The sequence below is a fragment of the Oryctolagus cuniculus genome, chromosome 3 (genome assembly GCF_051225735.1).
Source record: "Oryctolagus cuniculus isolate XC-2025 breed Fujian yellow rabbit chromosome 3, ASM5122573v1, whole genome shotgun sequence".
Taxonomy (NCBI): Eukaryota; Metazoa; Chordata; class Mammalia; order Lagomorpha; family Leporidae; genus Oryctolagus; species Oryctolagus cuniculus.
Window position 1 is genome coordinate 36,688,356 of NC_142869.1, and position 20,604 is coordinate 36,708,959.

A 20,604-nucleotide genomic window follows, 5' to 3' on the forward strand; every position below is an offset into this window, starting at 1 on the left:
TGCACCTGTGTGGGAGACCTGGAAGAGGTTCCTGGCTCCTGGCTTTGGATCAGCCCAGCTCCGACCATTGCAGCCATTTGGGGAGTGAACCAGCAGATGGAAGACCTCTCTCTCCTCTCTCTGTCTCTCTGTAACTCCATCTTCCAAATAAATAAATAAATCTTTAAAAAACTGCATGCCCATTTAGAAATTCTTCTTCTTTTTTTTTATTTGAAAAAGTTACACAGAGAAAGGAGAGGCAGGGAGAAAGAGAGAGACAGACAGACAGACAGACAGAGACAGAGAGGTCTTCTATCCAATAATTCACTCCCCAGATGGCCGCAATGGCCAGAGCTGCACCAATCTGAAGCCAGGAGCCAGGAACCTCTTCCAGGTTTCCCACACAGGTGCAGGGACCCAAGGACTTGGGCCATCCTCCATTGCTTTCTCAGGTCATAGCAGAGAGCTGGATCGGAAGTGGAGCAGCCGGGACTAGAACTGGAGTCCATATGGGATGCTGGCACTTCAGGCCAGGGCGTTAACCCATTGTGCCACAGTGCTGGCCCCCAGAAATTCTTCTATCTTATATAACTACATACACAGTCACATTTTTGGAAGCAACATTGACTTTTTTATTTGAAGATTTATTTTATTTTTTGAAAGGCAGAGTTAGAGAGAGACAGAGAGAGATCTTCCATCCACTAGTTCACTCCCTAAATGGTCGCTATGAACGGGACTGGGCCAGGATGAAGCCAGAAGCCAGGAGATTCTTCCACGTCTCCCATGTGGGTGTAGGGGTCCAAGCACTTGGCCCATCTTCTGTTCCTTTCCCAGGTGCATTAGCAAGGACTTGGATTGGAAGTAGGGCCGCCAGGACTCAAAAAGGTGCCCATGTGGGATGTCGGCCTTGCAAGCAACTTAACCTGCTATGCCACAACGCCAACCCCAATTGTATTTCTTTTTAAAAAAGCCTTTGCTGTAAGAAAATATGGTTAGTAAAACGTAGGCTACCTTCTGCTAAAAGTCTTACTACTTAAATTATACGTCACTGATTCCTTACCAACCTAGGGTCATGAGTGCATATGTAAATACATACATACAAATACATCTATGTCTACATTTATTCTATACCACTAAGGCACTTCATATTTACCTTCGTAATAAACTTATCTCAGAACTAGCCCTATGTGTTTCTATAACTCTCCTCACTACTGGCAAGATGAAAGATAAACTTACTATTCCTATTTCTTTGCATGGATTAAACAATGAGAACCAAAAGCACCTCAGTTAGCAAAGCATACTTTCAACAACTTGTTAAAACCATCTCATTAGAAAACCATTATTGTGCTCCTAGGACTTAGTACTGCAGACAGTGTCCATTTATCACTGCTGTATTACAATGCCCTCTTTCAAATGCATTCCAAATTGGACAGGAACAAATGCAGTAACCGTGCTGCGAGACCTGGAATTCACGAGACTCCCACTGCCTCGCCAGCTCATTTCAGAAGCACGCATCCATGGCAAGGCTCCACCTGTACACACAGGCTCATAAAACACCACCTGGGACCATTTTGTTAAATCAGGGAATTAGCCACCTCAAGAAGTATAAAATATCTTCTCATTTTAACTGTGACAAAACAGGGACCATCATAAGACCAGGAGGAGTAACATAAGAGATTCATATTTAAAGCCAATAAAAAGGAGATAAATTAAAAAGCCTCAGAACATTGACTCACAAAGTAGTAAGTCTCACAAAAAGAGCTTTCCAAAGAACATGGTTTAGTTAAAAAAAAAATTTAGTGTAGAAAAAGCACCCTGATTATACAACTAATAAAGCTACTGAAACAGTTACCAAATCCCTGGAGAATAAAGGCAGAACCTGATAGGGAAGAGTACAGAAAAACTAATCACAAGTCAATTGCCTCACATTATATACCAAAGGCCCAATAATTTCAGCTCACCTTACTTCCATGAGTGTGAAACATACTTTCATTACAATCATTCCATAAAAGAGTCTGTTTCTACTCTTACTGTGTACTTTCAAGTATGTGAAAATCAGGTTTACAACAAAAAATATTGAAATATTTATTTAAAATGCATTAAATATGTACTTAAAGAGCTTTCCAGTAAATTCTACCTACAGACTTCTCACAGAACTATTTTCGTATGCATACACAGGACATGAAGTATCTCACATACACTCATTTATCATATCCTATCTACTTGGTCTCAAGCTGTAACAATAAAGTGTCTCAGCTCCCTCATGAAACTGGTTCCCTCTGGACTGACACCATTCATTCAAAAACCCTATTTAAGGATAAAAGAAGGTACACGAGGGCCACAAGCAATAATTATTCAGACTTCTATGAGGATCAAGGACAAAATCTTACCTTCAGCACAACCCTAAAACAGGCTGCATCAGAAAATTGAGGAATAAAATTGAGGAATAAAAATCTATGTAAGTGTGACACAGCACCTGAACAAATGTGGATTTATAAAACATGGCTTGAAGGCAGAATGTGTCAAAGACAGGCAGTTCCGTCAAACTTCAGGCTCCAAATGAATAAAAGAATAGCACGGCCAAAAGCAGAGTGATCAAAGGCAGCAGTAAGAGGAGTGAGTGCAATTAAGGCAGTGTAGAAGACTGGCACAGTCTCGGCTCTCCTGCACTGTACATTATAATGAGGGCAAAGCTCCTGCCCGATACGCCCCCATCCCTCAAGAAAGAAAAGATGCAGGAGAGTAAGAGAAAGATTAACTTCACATCTGGAGGAAGGTAGGACAACAAAGAGCGTGGCCCTGAAAGTCGGAAGACCTCGGTTCAGTCCCTAACCTAAACATCGTTTCATCCTTAGTTTTTTTTACCTGAAAAATACATATTAAAAATAATCACCAATCCTATTCTGTACATGATTACAAGAATCCTGAGGTAATAAATATAAAACATTCTTTAAATTATAAGTATTTAGGTAGGAGGAGGACCAAATTTCTTTTTGAATTTTCCAAAGGAAATAATTTAGGTTTCCTCCATAGCAGTAGCCATAATGAGCAAATTTCAGCTCCATAATTCAGGGCTTATCAAAGAGGGAAGAAGTTGTCCTAGTATCAGAAGTATTCACATACGGACTTACTGGACTCTTGGCGAAAATCTAGGAAAACACAGTAAGGTGATAACACCGTATCTGCAGCGGTAATAAAGTCTAATATGTGTTCCTGCCCCTTTCTAGGGAATGAGCAAAATAATGACTATGCACAGGTGAATTCTTCTGTATGCATGATGCAGCTGTTTATTATAACTGACTGTTCCATCTAAGTCAATTTCTCCAAGTCCCGGTTTCCCATCACAGGTCTGGTAAGAGAATTTAAGTAAGTATAATTGCCTAGCGCAATGCAGCTTCAAAAATGTCATTTTATTTTTCCTTTGCCACTTTTAGGTTCTGTTCATGTACACCCAACTTTTCATTTTTTGTTATTCAGAGCATGGTATACAAATAAACAGGAAATACTGTTCACCACAATACTATTTCAAAAAGCAAATGACTAACACATTCAAAAGGAGTCTGTTCAGAAAAAGTAAATTCTACGTTACATAGAAATCATGCATTGATTTAAAAGCAAGGATTAGAAGGCACTGCTAAGCAACCCAGGATTCATTCATTGATTACTCATTCAACAAATACTACTAACCACTTATCGTGTACTAGCTATTTGTAATTAACGGTTTCTTTTAATTGAAGGTTTTTCATTAGATAACATTTTACAGAATGTAGAAGAAAATCTAACCTGGATTCTGGTTATAAAATGGTCCTCCATTGATCTGATTCTGAAGGCTTGTTTGTGAAGTTATAGAAGGAGGGCGTCTGTAGGGCAAGGAGCCCCCTATGGTTGGGGGAGTATGGCGAGAGGCAGGCCGATTCATGCTGTAGAACTGAACAGGATGACCTGAAAATGGACAGAACATGAATCTTTCAGTTAAAGAAAATCATCTTAGATAATGAACTGTTTCATGTACACTGCCTGGATCCTACTGAGATTATTAAAAATAACAACATTTAGCCAATTTAACTACTACCTAAAAATGCAATGCGAGCCAACAGTTACTGCTCAGCATCACGATATCAAAGTGCAAAAGGAGAAAAGTAAATAAAATGATTAAGTCTGGAAAACCTACAATTAAATAGATAACCAGTTAACATTAGGTTCTTAGTAAATTAATTAGATGAGGTTTTAAAATCATCACAATTAAAAAGTTACGGCCCCTGCTGTAGTTTGTATGTGTCCCCCCAAAAGCTCCTGTGTTGAAAATAATCCCCACTGCCACAGTTTTAGAAGGTGAGACATTTAAGAGGTGGTTAGATCATAAGGGTTCTGCCATCCATGAATGGACTAATGCCATTACAGCAGGAGTGGGCAAGTTAGCTCTGGAGTGGGTTCCAGATAAGAGGCTAAACGTGACCCCTTCCCTCGCCCTCCGAAGTGTACACCAGCACTGTGCTGCCGGCTGGTGCCTTCTACCATGTTACAACCCAGCAGAAGGCCCCCAGCAGATGGGGTCATGGGCTCCAGAACCATGCACCAAAGAAACTCCTATTGTTTATCTATCACCCAGTCTGTTTTTCTGTTACAAGAGCACAAAACAAAGAGTGCCTTCTCTCTGCCCTAAAAAAAAAAGCTACCAACACTGAAAACTAAACTTAAAAAGAATGACATTTAGGAAGGCAAAGAAAAAAATGTTTGGTTGTCAAAAAAAAAAAAGTTTGGCAAGTCTTTTTCCAAAATAATAAATAATGGTAACAATAAGCAATTTAAAGAAAACACAGTATTCCAGCAAAAGGTCTAATGATATAACTCTAAATTAAATACATGCCTATTCAATCAAAAATATTTATCTCTGAAATAAGATTATTCTGTTTTACAGTTTAAGAAACTGAACTATCAAAGAAAGCTGGAGTATAAAAAGTAAATAAAAATATCTCACTTTCAGTATCACCCGAATCCACACATATTTATCATTAATTTCACTAGATGTTAATCTCTAGACATTTCTTTAATGGCTTAGGCCATTTGGAGATACTCTTTCTGAATCCATCCAACTTCCCAATACAATCCAGAGAGTTCTTAAAATTCTACCTTGACGTCACCCCCACTTATAATCACTCACTCGGCTGAGGGCTTTTGTTACAGAGAGTGCTAAAAGCGCCCTGAGAGAGCGCCCGGCAGCAAGAGAGATGGAGGGGACAGGGGAGAGGGAGGTGGGGCCAGGAAGAGGAGGAAGAGAAGGGGAGGACAAATAAGGGAACGTAGGAAGGGAAGAAGGAGGGGAAAAGGAAGACAAGAAGAGGAGAGAAAGGGCACAGCAGGAAAGGATTGGAGGCATCTGGCCTAACTAAGGGCGAGGATGCTGTTGGGATGCCTGTATCCTACATCAGAGTCCAAGTTTGAGTCTTTGCTCTGCTCCCTATTCCAGCTTCCTGTTACGTACATCTTGCGAGGCAGCAGGTGATGGCTCAAGTATTTAGGTCCCTGCCACCCAAGTAGGAGACTCAGAGGGAGTTGTTGGCTCCCAGCTTCAACCTGGTCTAGACCCAACTATCGCAGACATTTGGGGACTGAATCAGAGGATGGAGGATCTGTTTCTTTGCCTCTCAAACAAAAAATAACAACAGAAACAACAGTATCAAATAATAAGAATGTGACTAGAAATTTCATGTTTCTGGTAAAAGTGCAAAGTTTTATAGCCACTTAGGAAAACAATTTGGCAGCTTTTTAATACAACCTAGTGATCCTTCTCTCTAGGTATTTATTTACTAAAATACCTGAGAAACCCATGTTCAGGAATAGATATTTTGTCCAGTGTTTAGAATATATCCATCCCATTCATGAGTGCCTGGGTTTGAATCCTGACTCCAATCCCAATTTTAGCATTCTCTTCATGTATACCCTAGGGCTCAAGTGATTGGGCCCATGTCATCCACATGGGAAACCCAGAGTGGGTTCCTAGCTCCCAGCGACAGCCTGGCCCAGCCCCATTTGAATAGAAAACCAGCAGACAGGAGCACTCTTTCTTTCTCTTTCTCTCTCTTTCTCTCTCAAATAAATTAAAAAATTTTAAAAACCCCTAAGTTCACACAAAAACCTGTATGTGAATGTCTACGGCAGTTCTATTCATAATCCCTTAAACCATAAACAGTCCAAATGGCCTTCAACTGGGAAAGAAAGGACAAATGTGATCCATCCGTCCCATAACCCATACTCAGCAATAAGAAGGAACAGCACTTCCACGTGCAACAAGAAGGATAAATCTTAAACGCATCTGTTCCAGACATGAGAGGCTGTACATTGCAGACTTCCATTTATATGCTGTTCTTACAAAGGCATACTTTTAGGGGACAAAAACAAGCAAACAAAGGGTTACTAGGGGCCGGGCAGCAGGGAAGGAGTGTGAAGGAAACTTTAGAGAGCACAGGACTGCTCTACGTCGTGACTGTGTGTGGTTATAGCACTGCACACCTGTGCCAGAACTGACAGACTTACACAGTTACTTCAGAAAGTTCATGGCAAAATACAAAGAAAGGCGAGTTTACTTTGGTGCAAAAACAGTTTCAATCTATGTACAATGTTTTCAAATACACACTTTCCAAATATTATGAAAAGACTTTTTATATCACCTAAGTTTTTTGGTACCAAAACAAACTCATTCTTTGAATTCTGTCTCCCACAAACGTTTTGAAGTTTACTCATATATACAAAAGAGATGAATTTTACTGTACATATATTACACCTTAATTTTTTTAAAAAGGAAAAAAAAACTGGTGATTCAAACTCTGAATAAGAGATTATATGGATATAAGTTGTTAATAAGGCACTTATCTTGCTTTTTTTAAAAAATATACAACCATTAACTCATAATGTTTGTTTAGTGAACATTAAAAGCTAGACATCTGTTACTAAATCATTATTTAATTACTAAAATGTTGACTTGGGGGCAATTTTTCCTTTCAGGGACAAGAGCCAATTTCAAGATGTACTTTTTATTCTCTTGAAACAGGAGGAACATAACAAGATTCCACTACTTAGTAGCTTGTCTGGCCTAACACTCCTGTATGCAGATCAAAGATCAGCTCAGGTTTACATTTATCCGCTACTGAAAGCTTTTTTTTTTTTTAAAAGTCTATTACAGAAGCCATCCCATAATACACAATCCAAAATCTATTTCAGCTGAAAGCATTTTGAAACATGTAAACAACTGATTAGAAGAGCAAAGCTAAATATTTATTCTGTGAAATACTTTATTGGCAAAGTTAAATGCTAATGTGATATATATCCAAACACATTTTTAACAGGTAAGAACCTGCTTACTAACCAGCATCACTATTAATTGTTTAAATATATGTTGTAGTAATTTTTTATCTCCTCCCCCATTAAAACAGATTTCAGGTTACAATTTTAAAATAAACCTGAATTTCTTTAAAAGTACATCATCTAAGAATTTCCAATGTGGGGCTGGCGCTGTGGCTCACTTGGTTAATCCTCTGTCTGTGGCGCCAGCTTCCCATATGGGCACCGGGTTCTAGTCCCAGTTGTTCCTCTTCCAGTCCAGCTCTCTGCTGTCGCCTGGGAAAGCAGTGGAGGATGGCCCAAGTGCTTGGGCCCCTGCACCCACATGGGAGACCGGGAAGAGGCACTTGGCTCCTTCGAATCGGCGTAGCTTTGGCCATAGCGGCCATTTGGGGGGTGAACCAACAGAAGAAAACCTTTCTCTCTGTCTCTCTCTCACTGTCTATAACTCTGTCCGTCAAATAAATTAAAAAAAAAAAAAAAAAAAAAGACTTTCCAGTGCTGCTAAAATAAGTAACAGATTCTATAACAGACTAACGGAGGCTTTCAATTGTTGTATCAACTACTTCCTGTAAAATGTATCCTAGAATTATTGTCATATTTTCCTTTTTATGATTTAACCTATAACAAACAATTTCTAATGACAATTTCTTGAAAGCATATAGAAGATAGCTCCATACTAAATTTACAAATCTCTAATTTCAAGCAGTAAAAAAATTGTATTTGTGCTACCTTCCTGGAAGTGCGTATAAGACACTTTACCCCGATTTTTTCGGGAGATTCTAATCTTTTAGTCATATGCCACTTGCTAGTTACTATATTACTCTTCATACTTTTTTTTAAACACAAAACAGAAACAAAGCCAAACAAACAAGAAACCCCTAACGCTGGTTCCCAGGTACTAGAAGAGCAGATGACTGGGCCTGCCTGCAACGGATAAGCCATACTCACCTGCAGGGGGAGCGGAAGAAACAGGGGGAGTTGGAGAAGTGAAGCCATCAGCAAGGGTCTGGGCACCCCCGGCCGCAGCGTCGGGGGCAGTGGAGGAAGGGACAGCAGCAGGAACAAGAGGGGCAGGGGCGGATGCGGAAGTAGCAGGAAGGGGAGGAGTGCCAGCAGAGGCAGCGGGGGCTGAGGGAAAGAGGAAGAGGCAGCATTAACGAGGCAGTCACAACAGGCAGGATTAGAAAGGCAGTGGAATATTTACTGTTAGATATTCAGTGCTTACCATTAATTGAAAGAATAGAGTTGAAAGAAAAGAATGAAGCATATGTTAAAGAACTACCAGGTATGCAGCAAATAATTCAAGATGCTCAGGGTAATATGCAGATTTTTTAAAATTCATTAAAAACAAACTTTTTCTATGAAAGCCACTAATTTGGAGGAAAAAAAGGACTTCCTGTATAGTGCCACTTTAGGCCAACATTTGTAAAAAATATACAAAACTAAACACAATACACCAAAAACCAGCATCATTACTTTTTGAATTACACAAGAAAATACATACACTCTGGACAACATCTCATCAGGTAAAAATAGAACTTAAACACAAATCTTTTTCATGATTTTTAAAAGGTGTAGCTACTTGTCATATTATAAGTAAATATGGAATATTCTATCCTGTCTTTGTGCCATGCTCTTAAAATTAAAATTTAATTTTGGGTGTTCTCAGACCAAATAGGAACTACTAAATTGCAACAGCCCTCTAATTTTAACTGTCAAAGCTAATTTTATATTTGCCCAGTCCTTTGTTGAACACAATTCTCATAAAGAGTCCCTCCTGTGTCCAAAGATACACAGTATCATAACAATAGCTGGAATTAAATGTGTAACTTCTACAAAGTGGTGCTAAAAATCAAAGCACCAACTGAGCTCCAGCCCCAAAGGTATAGACCCAAATAACAAAGAAGTGCAAAGTGAGCACAACTTAGAAATCACTTTGTTAAAAATTAAAAATATATAAAGATTACCCAACATTCGTGAGTCCTAAGGGGGGGAAATTCTCAAAGAAAGTCCACTGTAATTGTAATTCAAATTCAGAAAGAAAACCTGAAGATGAAGCACCGTTAACGCTTTACCTGGAAAGACACTGGGAGGAGACGGAGTAGGAACAGCAATAGGCACCCCCACACTCCCACTTCCACTGTTTTCCCGACTGCTGCTCCGACTACTGGGGTGGCTTCCTCCACTACTCCCACTGCTGCTAAAGAATGAAAGCCACCAAAACGTGAGTAGTTTTATACAAGACATCATCATTTCCCAAAACTTTCTGAAATGAATATTGTTACAATAATGATAATTCACGTTTGAATTTCTTAATAAATCCAGGGGGAAAGCTGGGTTCAATAAGTTTGTTTCGACCACCTTTTAGTATGATGTAAATAACCAAACTGAGAGAAGAAAAAAATTCTCCATAAACGTAAGCGAAAACTACTGGGGCTCAACATATTAAAGTAAGTATTACCTTCGTATATTCCAGTTTAATACTTATCTGAAGAAACTTCTTTTATAATAAAAAAAATTTCTTGTATAGATGATTTGATTGACTTTAATTTGCAATGGTACCTTGTTATACTATCCCATATTAATATTTCATTATGTATAGTTTTTCATCTGTAAAGTTCCACCAAAAAACAACTAGAAATTTCCCACATTTGGTCCATAATTTTTTTGCAGATCAATTAAACTAATAACCTCATAGAGCAATTTGCACTTGGATTTGTCTCTGCTTGTATTCGGCTTCCTGACTGTTCAAAGTGGCATCAGAACATGAGGAGAGAGAGGTGGAATCAGATGAGGTTTGGGAGAATAGAGTGAGGAAAAGAACTGAGCGCGTAGAAAATGAGAGAGACTGAATCGAGGTTAGCTAACCGGATCATGGTACTATGACCATCACATTTTGCGCTGAGGTAGAGAAAATACCTGTAAGTTCGATTTCTTTGATTCACAGAAGCTGTCCTCACAGGGCTCTGCTGCGAGGGAGCCATATTACGGGTTGGGCTAGGTACGTAATCATTTGGTACCACTGGAGGACGCACTGGCTCCAGTGTGCGATAGGGGGAGTGCCGCCTACAAAAAGAAGAGCGTATGTAGTGTGTGATTAAGCAAGTTTCGGCACAATAAACTCAGAGCTGCCAGTAGTGCAATACAATTGGAAAATGAGAGAGGAAATGTCTTTTAACATAACCCAGCTACCAATTGCAGTCTTTCCTAAAGATTTACTTCTCCATCATTAGGGTTCTGGTGAGCACGTATTGTTAATTTGCCATCTCCAACCTCATTTCCCTGTGCTAATGCAATTTTGTTCATTTACTTTTCTGAGAACACAAGGTTCTCCGCCATGTATGCCAATGTGTCCTAGACCCAACTCTTAGAAGGGATTATTGTAGTATGTCACCGTCTCCCAGCTGCATTGCATGAATGTTCCTACTATCGTTCTCCCCTCCCTCCCTCACCTAGGGTAACCTAACAGGGGGACCACAAGCCTCGAGTTTTGAATCCATAACCCCCATACTGCCTATCGATACCACCCGCAACAGCTCATTTCCCTTTCCAGATACTAAATACATTAAAGTATATGTGTACACAAAACACACAATTTAATCTCATCTTCCACACTCACAACCTCACTTTTTCCCCTCAACTTACACCTTGATATCCCTTTCCTCTTCTCAACCTCAGAGTTCAACATTTAAGTGGTAGAGAAAAAAAAAATTTTAACAAGACCACCAGAGCGGCCAGCACTGTGGCATAGTGGGTAAGGCCACTGCCTGCAGCACCAGCATTCCATATGGGCTCCGGTTTGTATCTTGGCTGCCCTTCTTCCATTCCAGCTCCCTGCTTATGGCCTGGGAAAGTAGTAGAAGATGACCCAAGTGCTTGGGTCCCTGGCACCCACATGGCACACCCAGAAAAATCTCCTGGCTCCTGGCTTTAGATCAGCCCAGCTCCCCAGTTGCGGCCATTTGGGGAGTGAACCAGCAGATGGAAGACCTTTCTCTCTGTCACTCCCCCTTTCTGTAACTCTACCTCTCAAACCTCTCAAATAAATACATAAATCTTTTAAAAATTTTAAAAAGCTGACATCTTAGATGAGACTCGTCTTTTTAAAAAAAAAAATAAAAACTGGCATCTCAAGGTTTGAAAATTAAAGTTTTGTTTTCCTGAAATAATGCTACTCAAATGACTTACGTATTTTTCTCAATAATTCATTTATCAAAAGGCTCCAAGAGTGCTTTTAAACACTGTTCTCCTGGGCCCTTAAATGATGGCTAATTGATTTTGAATGAGATAATTTTGCAAAAACCCTGCTGACTCTGAGACCTGCAGATTCTCCTTGCATAAATACATACATATAAATAATTAAAAATAAATATGGTGCACTTAATGGAATATTGGGCCAAAAGAAGAAAAAAGAAATGTCAGGAGTTTGGGGTTAAAATACTGAAAAGAATGTCAAACATTTCTGATATTTTAATGCAAATATAAATGACTAAGCAGAAAACTGAGCAACTTCCAGAGACATGATTTTTAGGTAATTTTTCCCAGACAATAAAAATGCTGTTTTCTTCAAGAAGAAAACCTTTACTGACTGAGAACTACAGAGTGGAAGCAATGATACAATTAAGGTACAAAAACCAACAAGAACACCACCACCACCACCACCACCACCACCACCACCACCAAGGCAGAAGAACAAACACGGTGACTAGACAAAGACTATGCCCAAAAAGCAGGCTCCGACCATCTAACAGCCACGTGGCTCAGCAACCCTACAGTCTACAAAGATGCGACACGACCAATGCTGTTACACAAAGAAAACAAATACTGATGCCTGAGTAAATCTTCAAAATATCAGAGTACAAAACTTTCTTCTTGGACATGCAGCAGGTTATCCTGCTGATTTAATACCTACTAAAACCCTCTAGGCCATATATGTGATAGGAATGTAAATGTTCTACATGAATGAACAGTTCCTCTTGATCACTGTACCCTCATCCCTGTCCCACTGTGCGTGAACATCTCACTTGCATGCTACCCTCAAGTTTGGTCCATTAGATTAATTCCTTTCTATTCAAAGAAGAAAAATTTTTTGTCTATCTCAAATAAAGCCGTCCTATTCCTGACTGGAAATAATTTTTATTCTTTTATTCTTTTGTCTTTCACTGTCTTAACTATACTTCCTCCCCCAACATTATCCTCCCTTATATCCCAATCATCTTTATCCTGTCCTGACCCACAGTGCCACAGTGCTTGACTGGATTTTCGGTTTTGTTGTTTATCTTGTTTTTGTACTTTGTGTTTTTGGTTGTTTGTTTTTGGTGAGGGGGCCAAAAAATGATTGTCAATTAAAATTTGTTTGCCATATATCCTATAGCCAATGGTAATCAAAACATATTGTCTTTGTTTTATACATTTTTTAAAAAATCCAAATTGTGGTACAGTGACCCTGAAAAGTTTATAAAGGACAAATATTACCCCCTTTTACAGATGAAAAAACTGAACTGTTTAGAGGCTGAGCAGGCAGGAGCACACAATCAGCTGCAGAACCAGCCCACAGGTGCACTCCTCTGGCTTCTGGGCTACATTATGCCCAAATACAAATCTCGGTCAAGATAAACCATGTTTAGTGTGAGGCCATGGAAGAATGTCAAGCTTTTCCATTAATTGACCATTTCTGCTTGCAAAAGTCAAATCCAGAGCCTAAATCTGTAGGAGCAAACTACAGCTTAAGATTCTCATAACATGTTACACAGAACTTTATCATCTATACAACCTTCTTGAGAAAGACAGTCTAAGTTCAACTGCAATAAGAAAGACCGCAAAAATTTTCTGGAAAAAAACGGAAATTAAAAATTAGACTGCAATTTATAATAAACCATTACCTTGGACTAGGATTTTACCCCCAATTTGAACTGTATTAGAAAAATAATTTCTAAACAAAATATTTCTGATGTATAAATGTGTATTGTCCAGGAAAAGGGAAAATTATACCCATAATATAATCAATTCTAGGAAGGAAACATTCTCTCTTCAAATACTCAAAAATAATTTAAATACAGGCTCTGCTTAGCTTTTAACACAACATTAGGTGAAATCAGTCTGCAGTTACTGAGTTATATACTCACCCAAGAGTCCCCTTCCCTGACATGGGGGGACTGGGAGGTTTCTGAGTTGGAGGTGTCGTACGCGGCAGCCCACCCATCTTCATGTTCTGGGTACTCACCTAAAAAATGGTTAAGATTACCTTGTATGCTTCAAATGAAATGGCACTTTCGGGAAATAATGTTAAACTATTTAACAAAAGAGGGGAAGGTTTAAATATAGGAAAAAAATTGGAGGCCATGCATTTCATATGCAATTTCTACTCTACTATTATTCTACAGTTGTACTCAAAGGACTCTTCCTAACATGAGATTTTCAAATGGAAGACTATTTGCCATTAGGCCATCACACCAACAGATCACTGGTTAGACTGTTTCATATTACATTTAGTAGGTATTAAATAGGACAACTATAAAAATTTTAGTTTTAATTACCAGTATCTCATTCAGAAAAAAAATCCCTTTAACCAATTCCTCATTTTTTGATAGCTTCCTTTAGATAGCAAGTATATCAGAAATAAAATGCTTCCCAAGTAAAAATACACACCTATGCATATGACCCATTGTAACTAAACAATATGAAGGTAAACTGCAAAATAGAGAAAATTTTAGTTTTTAAAGTTATGGATCAGCCTTTTAATTTAGATTGCTTTAATGTTCTCTTTTAAGGGAATCACCTACCTGTAAACTGTGAGAAATTCAAGTATGTTCCTAAGCATATGAACCAGAAAGTCAGGGCTTAAATAGCCCATTAAACTGTGAGCAGTAGAGGAGTCACTGACAACATCCCAGTCCAATGGGAATACAACCCACTCAGGTCCAAATTGAAAATTAGTTCAGGTATGAGAAAAATGTGGCACAGTCCTAAGTCAGAGCTATTCACTATTCTTTCCCCCAACTGAAAATGCAAGCATACAAAATGTAAATCTGGAAATAATGGACACCACCAAAGGAGTATGCCAGCAGTTATATGGAAAGCCCTAGAAGTCTGATTATGTAAAGGAGCAAAAAGATCTCATTTACAAATATAGTTTGAATGCAATTTCAAGTTGTGTGAGTTAGTTCACCATATAGGTTCATATGTGATCCTATTTTAAGCTCCTAATATTTTGGATTGCCATCTTCAAAACACACTTCAAAAAAGGATTTCAACTGTTCTAATATGCTTAACACATTCAAATTATACTTGTAAAATGAGACTGCAAGAATTACATCATTGAAATTAGAATGCACTGATAACTGCAATTTTAAAATATAAATTAAGGAAACATCATAATTGTATACAGAATACAAGAAGTCTTCAAAAAGTTCATGGAAAATGCATATTATGATTTAATTCTATTTTTCAATGAACTTTTTGAATTATCCTCATGTTGAGGGTGTCAAAATTAACTTTGAATTAGATGGGATTTTTAGAATTCCTATACTACTATTTATCATTCTGAATAGGCAAGAAATAATTAATTTAAAATTCTTCAAATTAATAGACCAGTGAACAAGTTGTGTGTGATGTTAAAACAATCTTTAATGACAAACAATACCTTCAAAATGTCAGTATTTTAAAGTGAAGCATTTATCTTTAATCCTTTTTGCTGCTGCTTTAAAAAAATACAAAACAAACTGATAATCAAGAGTAAAAATGAACTTGTCCTTGCACTCCCTCTCATTAATAAGCAGAGGGTACACTAATTATATCTTAGAATGAAAATGGCAAAAGCTTTTTTAAAAAAAATCAGTTCACATTTGGGGAAATTTTTAGAAGACATATTACATATAACCAATACGTTTAAAAATGTAAGTCTTAATTTCTGAAAGCAGAAGATTTTAAAAGTGGTAACCAAAGTCCTTTAAGCTCAACCTTAAATAACATAAAACCCAAAGTTATTTTAAGTGATGAAGGAGAATTGGACCAAACACTAAACTACATCAATTTGCTGGAAATAGGAAGGAAAAGGAGCAGGAATAGAAAAAGAGTAGAAGAGAATTTTATTCTATACATGGAATAGCTAAAATATTTGCAAAGCTTTCCAACTTTGATTTTCTTTAGGCTTTTGGTATGTAAGTTGTTTTTATTTAAGTTGCAGTATCATCTATAAGACTTTGCACGTATCCAAAATATAGTAAAAAAGTATCTATCAATTAAAATCTGGTGGAAATTTCTATAATAAAACTTTTCAAAATATGTAGAAACATCAAATGACTGTATTTGTTTAATTAATGGATGACTAACTTAAATCACTTAAAGAACTCAAGAGTCCCTGTAAAATGTCCAAACAACCTAATTTTATACTTCAATATTATATTACCTTTCTATTAAGCTAAAATAATTCTTTTCAAGTCAGTTTTTCTTTGTGAGAAATTTGTATGCCAAGTAAAACAGTGAATACGCTGCACATAGTATAAATATTGCCATCTAATTTAAGCAAAAGGAAGAACAGGAATAAATAATAAAACTTAATTTCTTCATAATAGGTGGGCTCTATATTATAACTAGAGTTAAGAAACTGTACTTCAAATCCAAAATATATTTTTACTAAATGCTTCTCCTCCCCTCCCCAGGGAAATCAAAGCTGAGACCAGTAATTAAGAGTATGAGTTAAGGACAGAGATAAAATTTCAAGTAAGTGGGCTGAAAACGCAGAGGAGCCAATAGCCCTAAAACAATCTATACAGAGATGGACGAACAGATCTGGAGAAACAGGGCGGGCGGGGGGGAGAGGAGGGAAAGGAGAGTCACAACAGTTATTTAAAAAAAAAAAAAGAAGAAGAAGAAGAAGTAAACAAGAGATATAAAGAAAGACAAACTTCTTGACTATTGAAAACAGTTTCTAACAACTGGCTTTTGCCAGAACAGAATTCAAGATTAGAAGTGACAGGCAAAAACAGATGAGTCACCAAAGGGTTGCCGGTATTACCCTTTTTTCTTCCAAGTGTTGTGGCCAATAAATGTTTCAAAATGAACCTTAAGCTGTACCTAAAAGAAGCTTAGAGAAATTTATCCTATTTCTGTAGGGAATGACAAATATTTGTTATAGAAAATACTCAAGGGAAAATCTTCCATCATTTTTTTAACATGGCATTAAATTATGGGTCTTTAAGATCTTAAGCAAAATTTAAGTGTTACATTCTTAACTTGCTAGTTGTAAAATAAACTCCTAATGTCTACTTATTAATTATTCAAAATATGCTTGGGCAATGCTCCACTTAAATAACAACACTATATTAACAGATCAAAAGTCATAACTTAAGTTTTTTTTTTCCTTTTTTCAGACAGAGTGCGCACCCATCTGCTGATGTACTTGCCAAATGCCCCCAAGGACTGGGGAGCTGAAACAGGAAGCTACAAATTCAATTCTAGTCTCCCGTGTGGGCGGCAGGGACCCTATTACTTGAACCATCACAGCTGCCTCCCACAGTCTGCATTAGCAGGAAGCTGGTGTGAAGAGCTAGAGTCAGAAATCAAAGCCAGATACTCCAATACGGAACAGAGGGTCCTAACTGGCAGCTGAAATGCCAGGCCAAATGCTGGCCACAGAACTCCACTTTCAATTAACCTGATACACACATTCTAAAAGTACTTAAGCTTAGCTTCATTAGTAACATCTTCACCACTTTCAATAAAAAATCCATTACAAAGACATCACAGGGTCTTAAAACTTTTCATTATATTTATTATTAAAATAAAGAGTAGAAAAAGGGAACTTCTGTTAAAGGTCTATTTCACTTTCGTAAAGTTGGCCTCAGATACATATTAAAACATCTCCAGGAGCAGATATTTAGCCTAGCAGTTAAGATGCCTGATGCCTGTGTCTCACATCAGTGTGCCTGGGTTGGATTCCCAGCTCCAGCTCTTAACTCTACCTTCCTGCCAAAACAGACCCTGGGAGGTATAACTCAAATAACTTGTGATGATGGCTCAAATAACTGTGTTAGAAGATAGTTTGAAAAAAAAAAAAAAAGTGGAGAGAGTGTAAACCCAGTGAAGAGTTAAGGAGAAAACTGCAGAGGAAACACCATGCAAGTTACAGAGACACTCTGGATCTCCGTGGAGGGTATGGATGTGCACCATGAATACGAACACAACACAGGACCCCAGCAGCCAGGAGCCTCAGCACCAGCTTCAGAGAGTGAGGTGAGACTAGACTGCAGCAGCCCAAGCCCCTTGCTTTAAAGCTGCCTGGCTTGAATCTGGCTTGGAGCACTGTCGGGGAGAGTATACATGCCAACCTAAAGGGGAAAATGGGGGGGGAGGTGTTTCTCTCTCCCTAGCCACCTGCCATCAGCATCCTATAACTAGCCAAGAGATCCATTTTGGACATACATAACAACTGTGCCAGTTTGTGTCTGTGCACCCAGCAACCAGCCGAGAGGAGACACTTGAGTCTGGCTGGGGAACGTGACAGGGAGGTGAGCACTTGTGATTTCGGGAGCCTTGTGCTCCGGGAACAGTGAAAACACTGTGGCTGTGTGGGAGGGCACAGGGTGGGGCTGGGTCTCTGGGCAGTCACGGGCGGCTACACTCCCGGGGCTCTGATTCCTTGGTGATGGTCGTTGCTGCAAGATACATGTGCACACTGTGGACTGCATGGATCCTTTGTGTGGTTCTTGTGGCACCAAAGATGAATACTGCACCCACTGGGGCTAGCCTGGGCATTGGTCTCCTTGGAGGAGAGGGGGTGAACATGAGACTATGCCAAAAGAGCTGATCAAACCTCGCCTCTGATTGAAAAAAAAAAAAAAAGAGATTTATCATGCCCAACCTGGGTGTCACCAGGGACACTCCTCTCACACTGCAGCACTAAACAGAGGTCCCTGACCACACCCACCACATATCTCTGGGTATGCACTGTAGAGCAGACACTCCAGTAAGCTATAAAGGCATAGTTCAAATACAAAGCCATGAGGGGAGGGGGCAAAAAAATTTATCTCCAAAAATGCCTAAAAATAAATGCAGAAATTCAAGAAACAAGAATAAGAAAGACAACATGATGACCGCAAAGGAACACAACAACACTTCAATACTAGAATGTGAAGATGAAGAAATTGAAGAAATGCCAGAAACAGAATTCAAAAAACTGTTCATAGGATTACACAGAAGTACTCAGAACCAAATTCAGGAATTAAAGAAATCCAAACATGACATGAATGAAAATTTTTCCCATGAAATTGAGATTTTAAAGAGAAATTAAAATGAAATATTAGAAATGAAGAATTCATCAAATCAAATAAAAACATGGTAGAAAGTATTAACAGACTTGGTGAGGCAGAAGAAACAATATGCAAATTAGAAGACAAATCTCTGGAAATTTTACAAAAAAACGCAATTGGAAAACTAATGAACAGTACTGGAGATTAATGAAATACTATCAATTGACCCAACATACGGGTCCTAGAGGAGTTCCTGAAGACATAGAAAGAGAGAATGCATTAGAAGACCTCTGTAGTGAAGTAATTACAGAAAACTTCCCCAATTTAGAGAAAGAAAGGGACATCCAAGTACAGGAAGCACATAGAACTCCTAATAGACATGACCAGAAAAGATCTTCACCATGACATACTATAGCCAATTCTCCACAGTAAAACATAAAGAAAAGATTCTAAAATGTACATGAGAGAAACAACAGATTACTCTACAGGATCTTCAATTAGACTCACAGCTGACTTCTCATCAGAAACTCTATAAACTAGAAGAATGGCAAGATATATTCCAAGAGAGAAAAACTGTCAACCCAGAATACTGTACAGTACAAAGCTCTTATTTATGAATGAAGGTGAAATAAAGACTTTACATAACCAACAGAAATTGAAAGACTCTGTCACCACTCATTCAGCCTTAAAAAAGATGCTTAAGGATGTGCTACACAGAGAAACATAGAAACATGGACACCACTATGAAAGAAGGTAAAGGCAGAAAATCTCTCAGTAAAAGTACAAAGGAAATACAAAGTAAACAATAGGAATATTTAGGGAAAAGTGGCAGGGCCAAGTCATTAGTTACCTTGAATGTAAATGGCCTCAACTCTCCAGTTAAAAGATACAGACTGGCTGAATGGATTAAAAAACAAAACCCATCTATTTGCTATATACAATAAATACATCTCACCAACAAAGATACACAGACTGAAAGTCGATGGATGGAAAAATATATTCCATACTAACAGAAACCAAAAAAGAGCAAGTATAGCCATCCTAATATCAGACAAAATAGACTTTAACACAAAAACTGTTAGAGACAGGGGTACTATGTAACATTTAAAGGATCAATTCAACAGGAAGATGTGACTATAATAAATGTATATGCAACCAATTACAGGGCACCTGGCTATTTAAGAGAAATGTTAATGGATCTAAAGGGAGACATAGACTCCAATACAATAGTAATGGGGACTTCAATACCTCACTTTCAGAAATAGACAGATCAACCAGACAGAAAAATCAGCAAGGAAACAGAGTTAATTGAAACTATAGCTCAAATGGACCTAACAGATACTACAGAACTTTCCATCCTACAGTCACAGAATACACATTCTTCTCACCAATGCATAGAACTTTCTCTAGAATTGACCACATGCTAGGCCATAAAGCAAGTCTCAACAAATCCAAAAAATCTAAATCATACCATGCATCTTATTGGACCACAGTGGAATGAAGCTGGAAATCAAAACTCAAAAATCTCTAGAACTTATGCAAACACATGGAGACTCAACAACATGCTCCTGAAAAAACAGTGGGTCATTGAAGAAATCAAAAGAGAAATCAAAAAACTTCTGGAAACAGATGAAGGCATAACAACATATCATAACTAAGCAGTGCTAAGAGGAAAGTTTACAGCAATTGGTACCTACATCAAGAAATTGGAAAGGCACCAAAAATGAGCTATCAATACATCTCAAGGACCTAGATAAACAACAGCAAACCAAATCAAAAATTAGGAGAAAAGAAATAATTAAATTCGAGAACAAACAAAACTGAAACCAAAAAAGCAATACAAAAGATCAGCAAACAAGGAATGGGTATTTTGAAAAAATAAACAAAATTGACAAATCATTCGACCACTCCAAAAAAAAAAGACCCAAATCAAAAAAATCAGAGGTGAAAACAAATATAACAACAGATACCACAGAAATAAAAAGAATCATCAGAAATTACTACAAAAAAAACTTTACACCAACAAGTCAGGAAA

At 38.1% G+C, this 20,604-nt stretch overlaps 1 protein-coding gene across 44 annotated transcripts in view; it reads right to left on the reverse strand.

The window, feature by feature from the left end:
- ABI2 (abl interactor 2) overlaps positions 1 to 20,604 on the reverse strand; it is a 109,260-nt gene that overhangs the window by 21,994 nt on the left and 66,662 nt on the right. For 8 of the 44 annotated variants that reach the window (XM_008259003.5, XM_008259001.5, XM_008259002.5 and 5 more), the window contains 5 exons: positions 13,446 to 13,543; positions 10,240 to 10,386; positions 9,396 to 9,520; positions 8,269 to 8,448; positions 3,763 to 3,921 (listed from right to left, as the gene is read on the reverse strand). In XM_008259003.5, coding sequence (XP_008257225.1) covers positions 3,763 to 3,921; positions 8,269 to 8,448; positions 9,396 to 9,520; positions 10,240 to 10,386; positions 13,446 to 13,543 — 709 coding nt within the window. The remainder of the gene's footprint in view (positions 1 to 3,762; positions 3,922 to 8,268; positions 8,449 to 9,395; positions 9,521 to 10,239; positions 10,387 to 13,445; positions 13,544 to 20,604) is intronic. The other 36 variants (XM_002712557.6, XM_002712556.6, XM_051848269.3 and 33 more) reach the window with 7 other exon arrangements.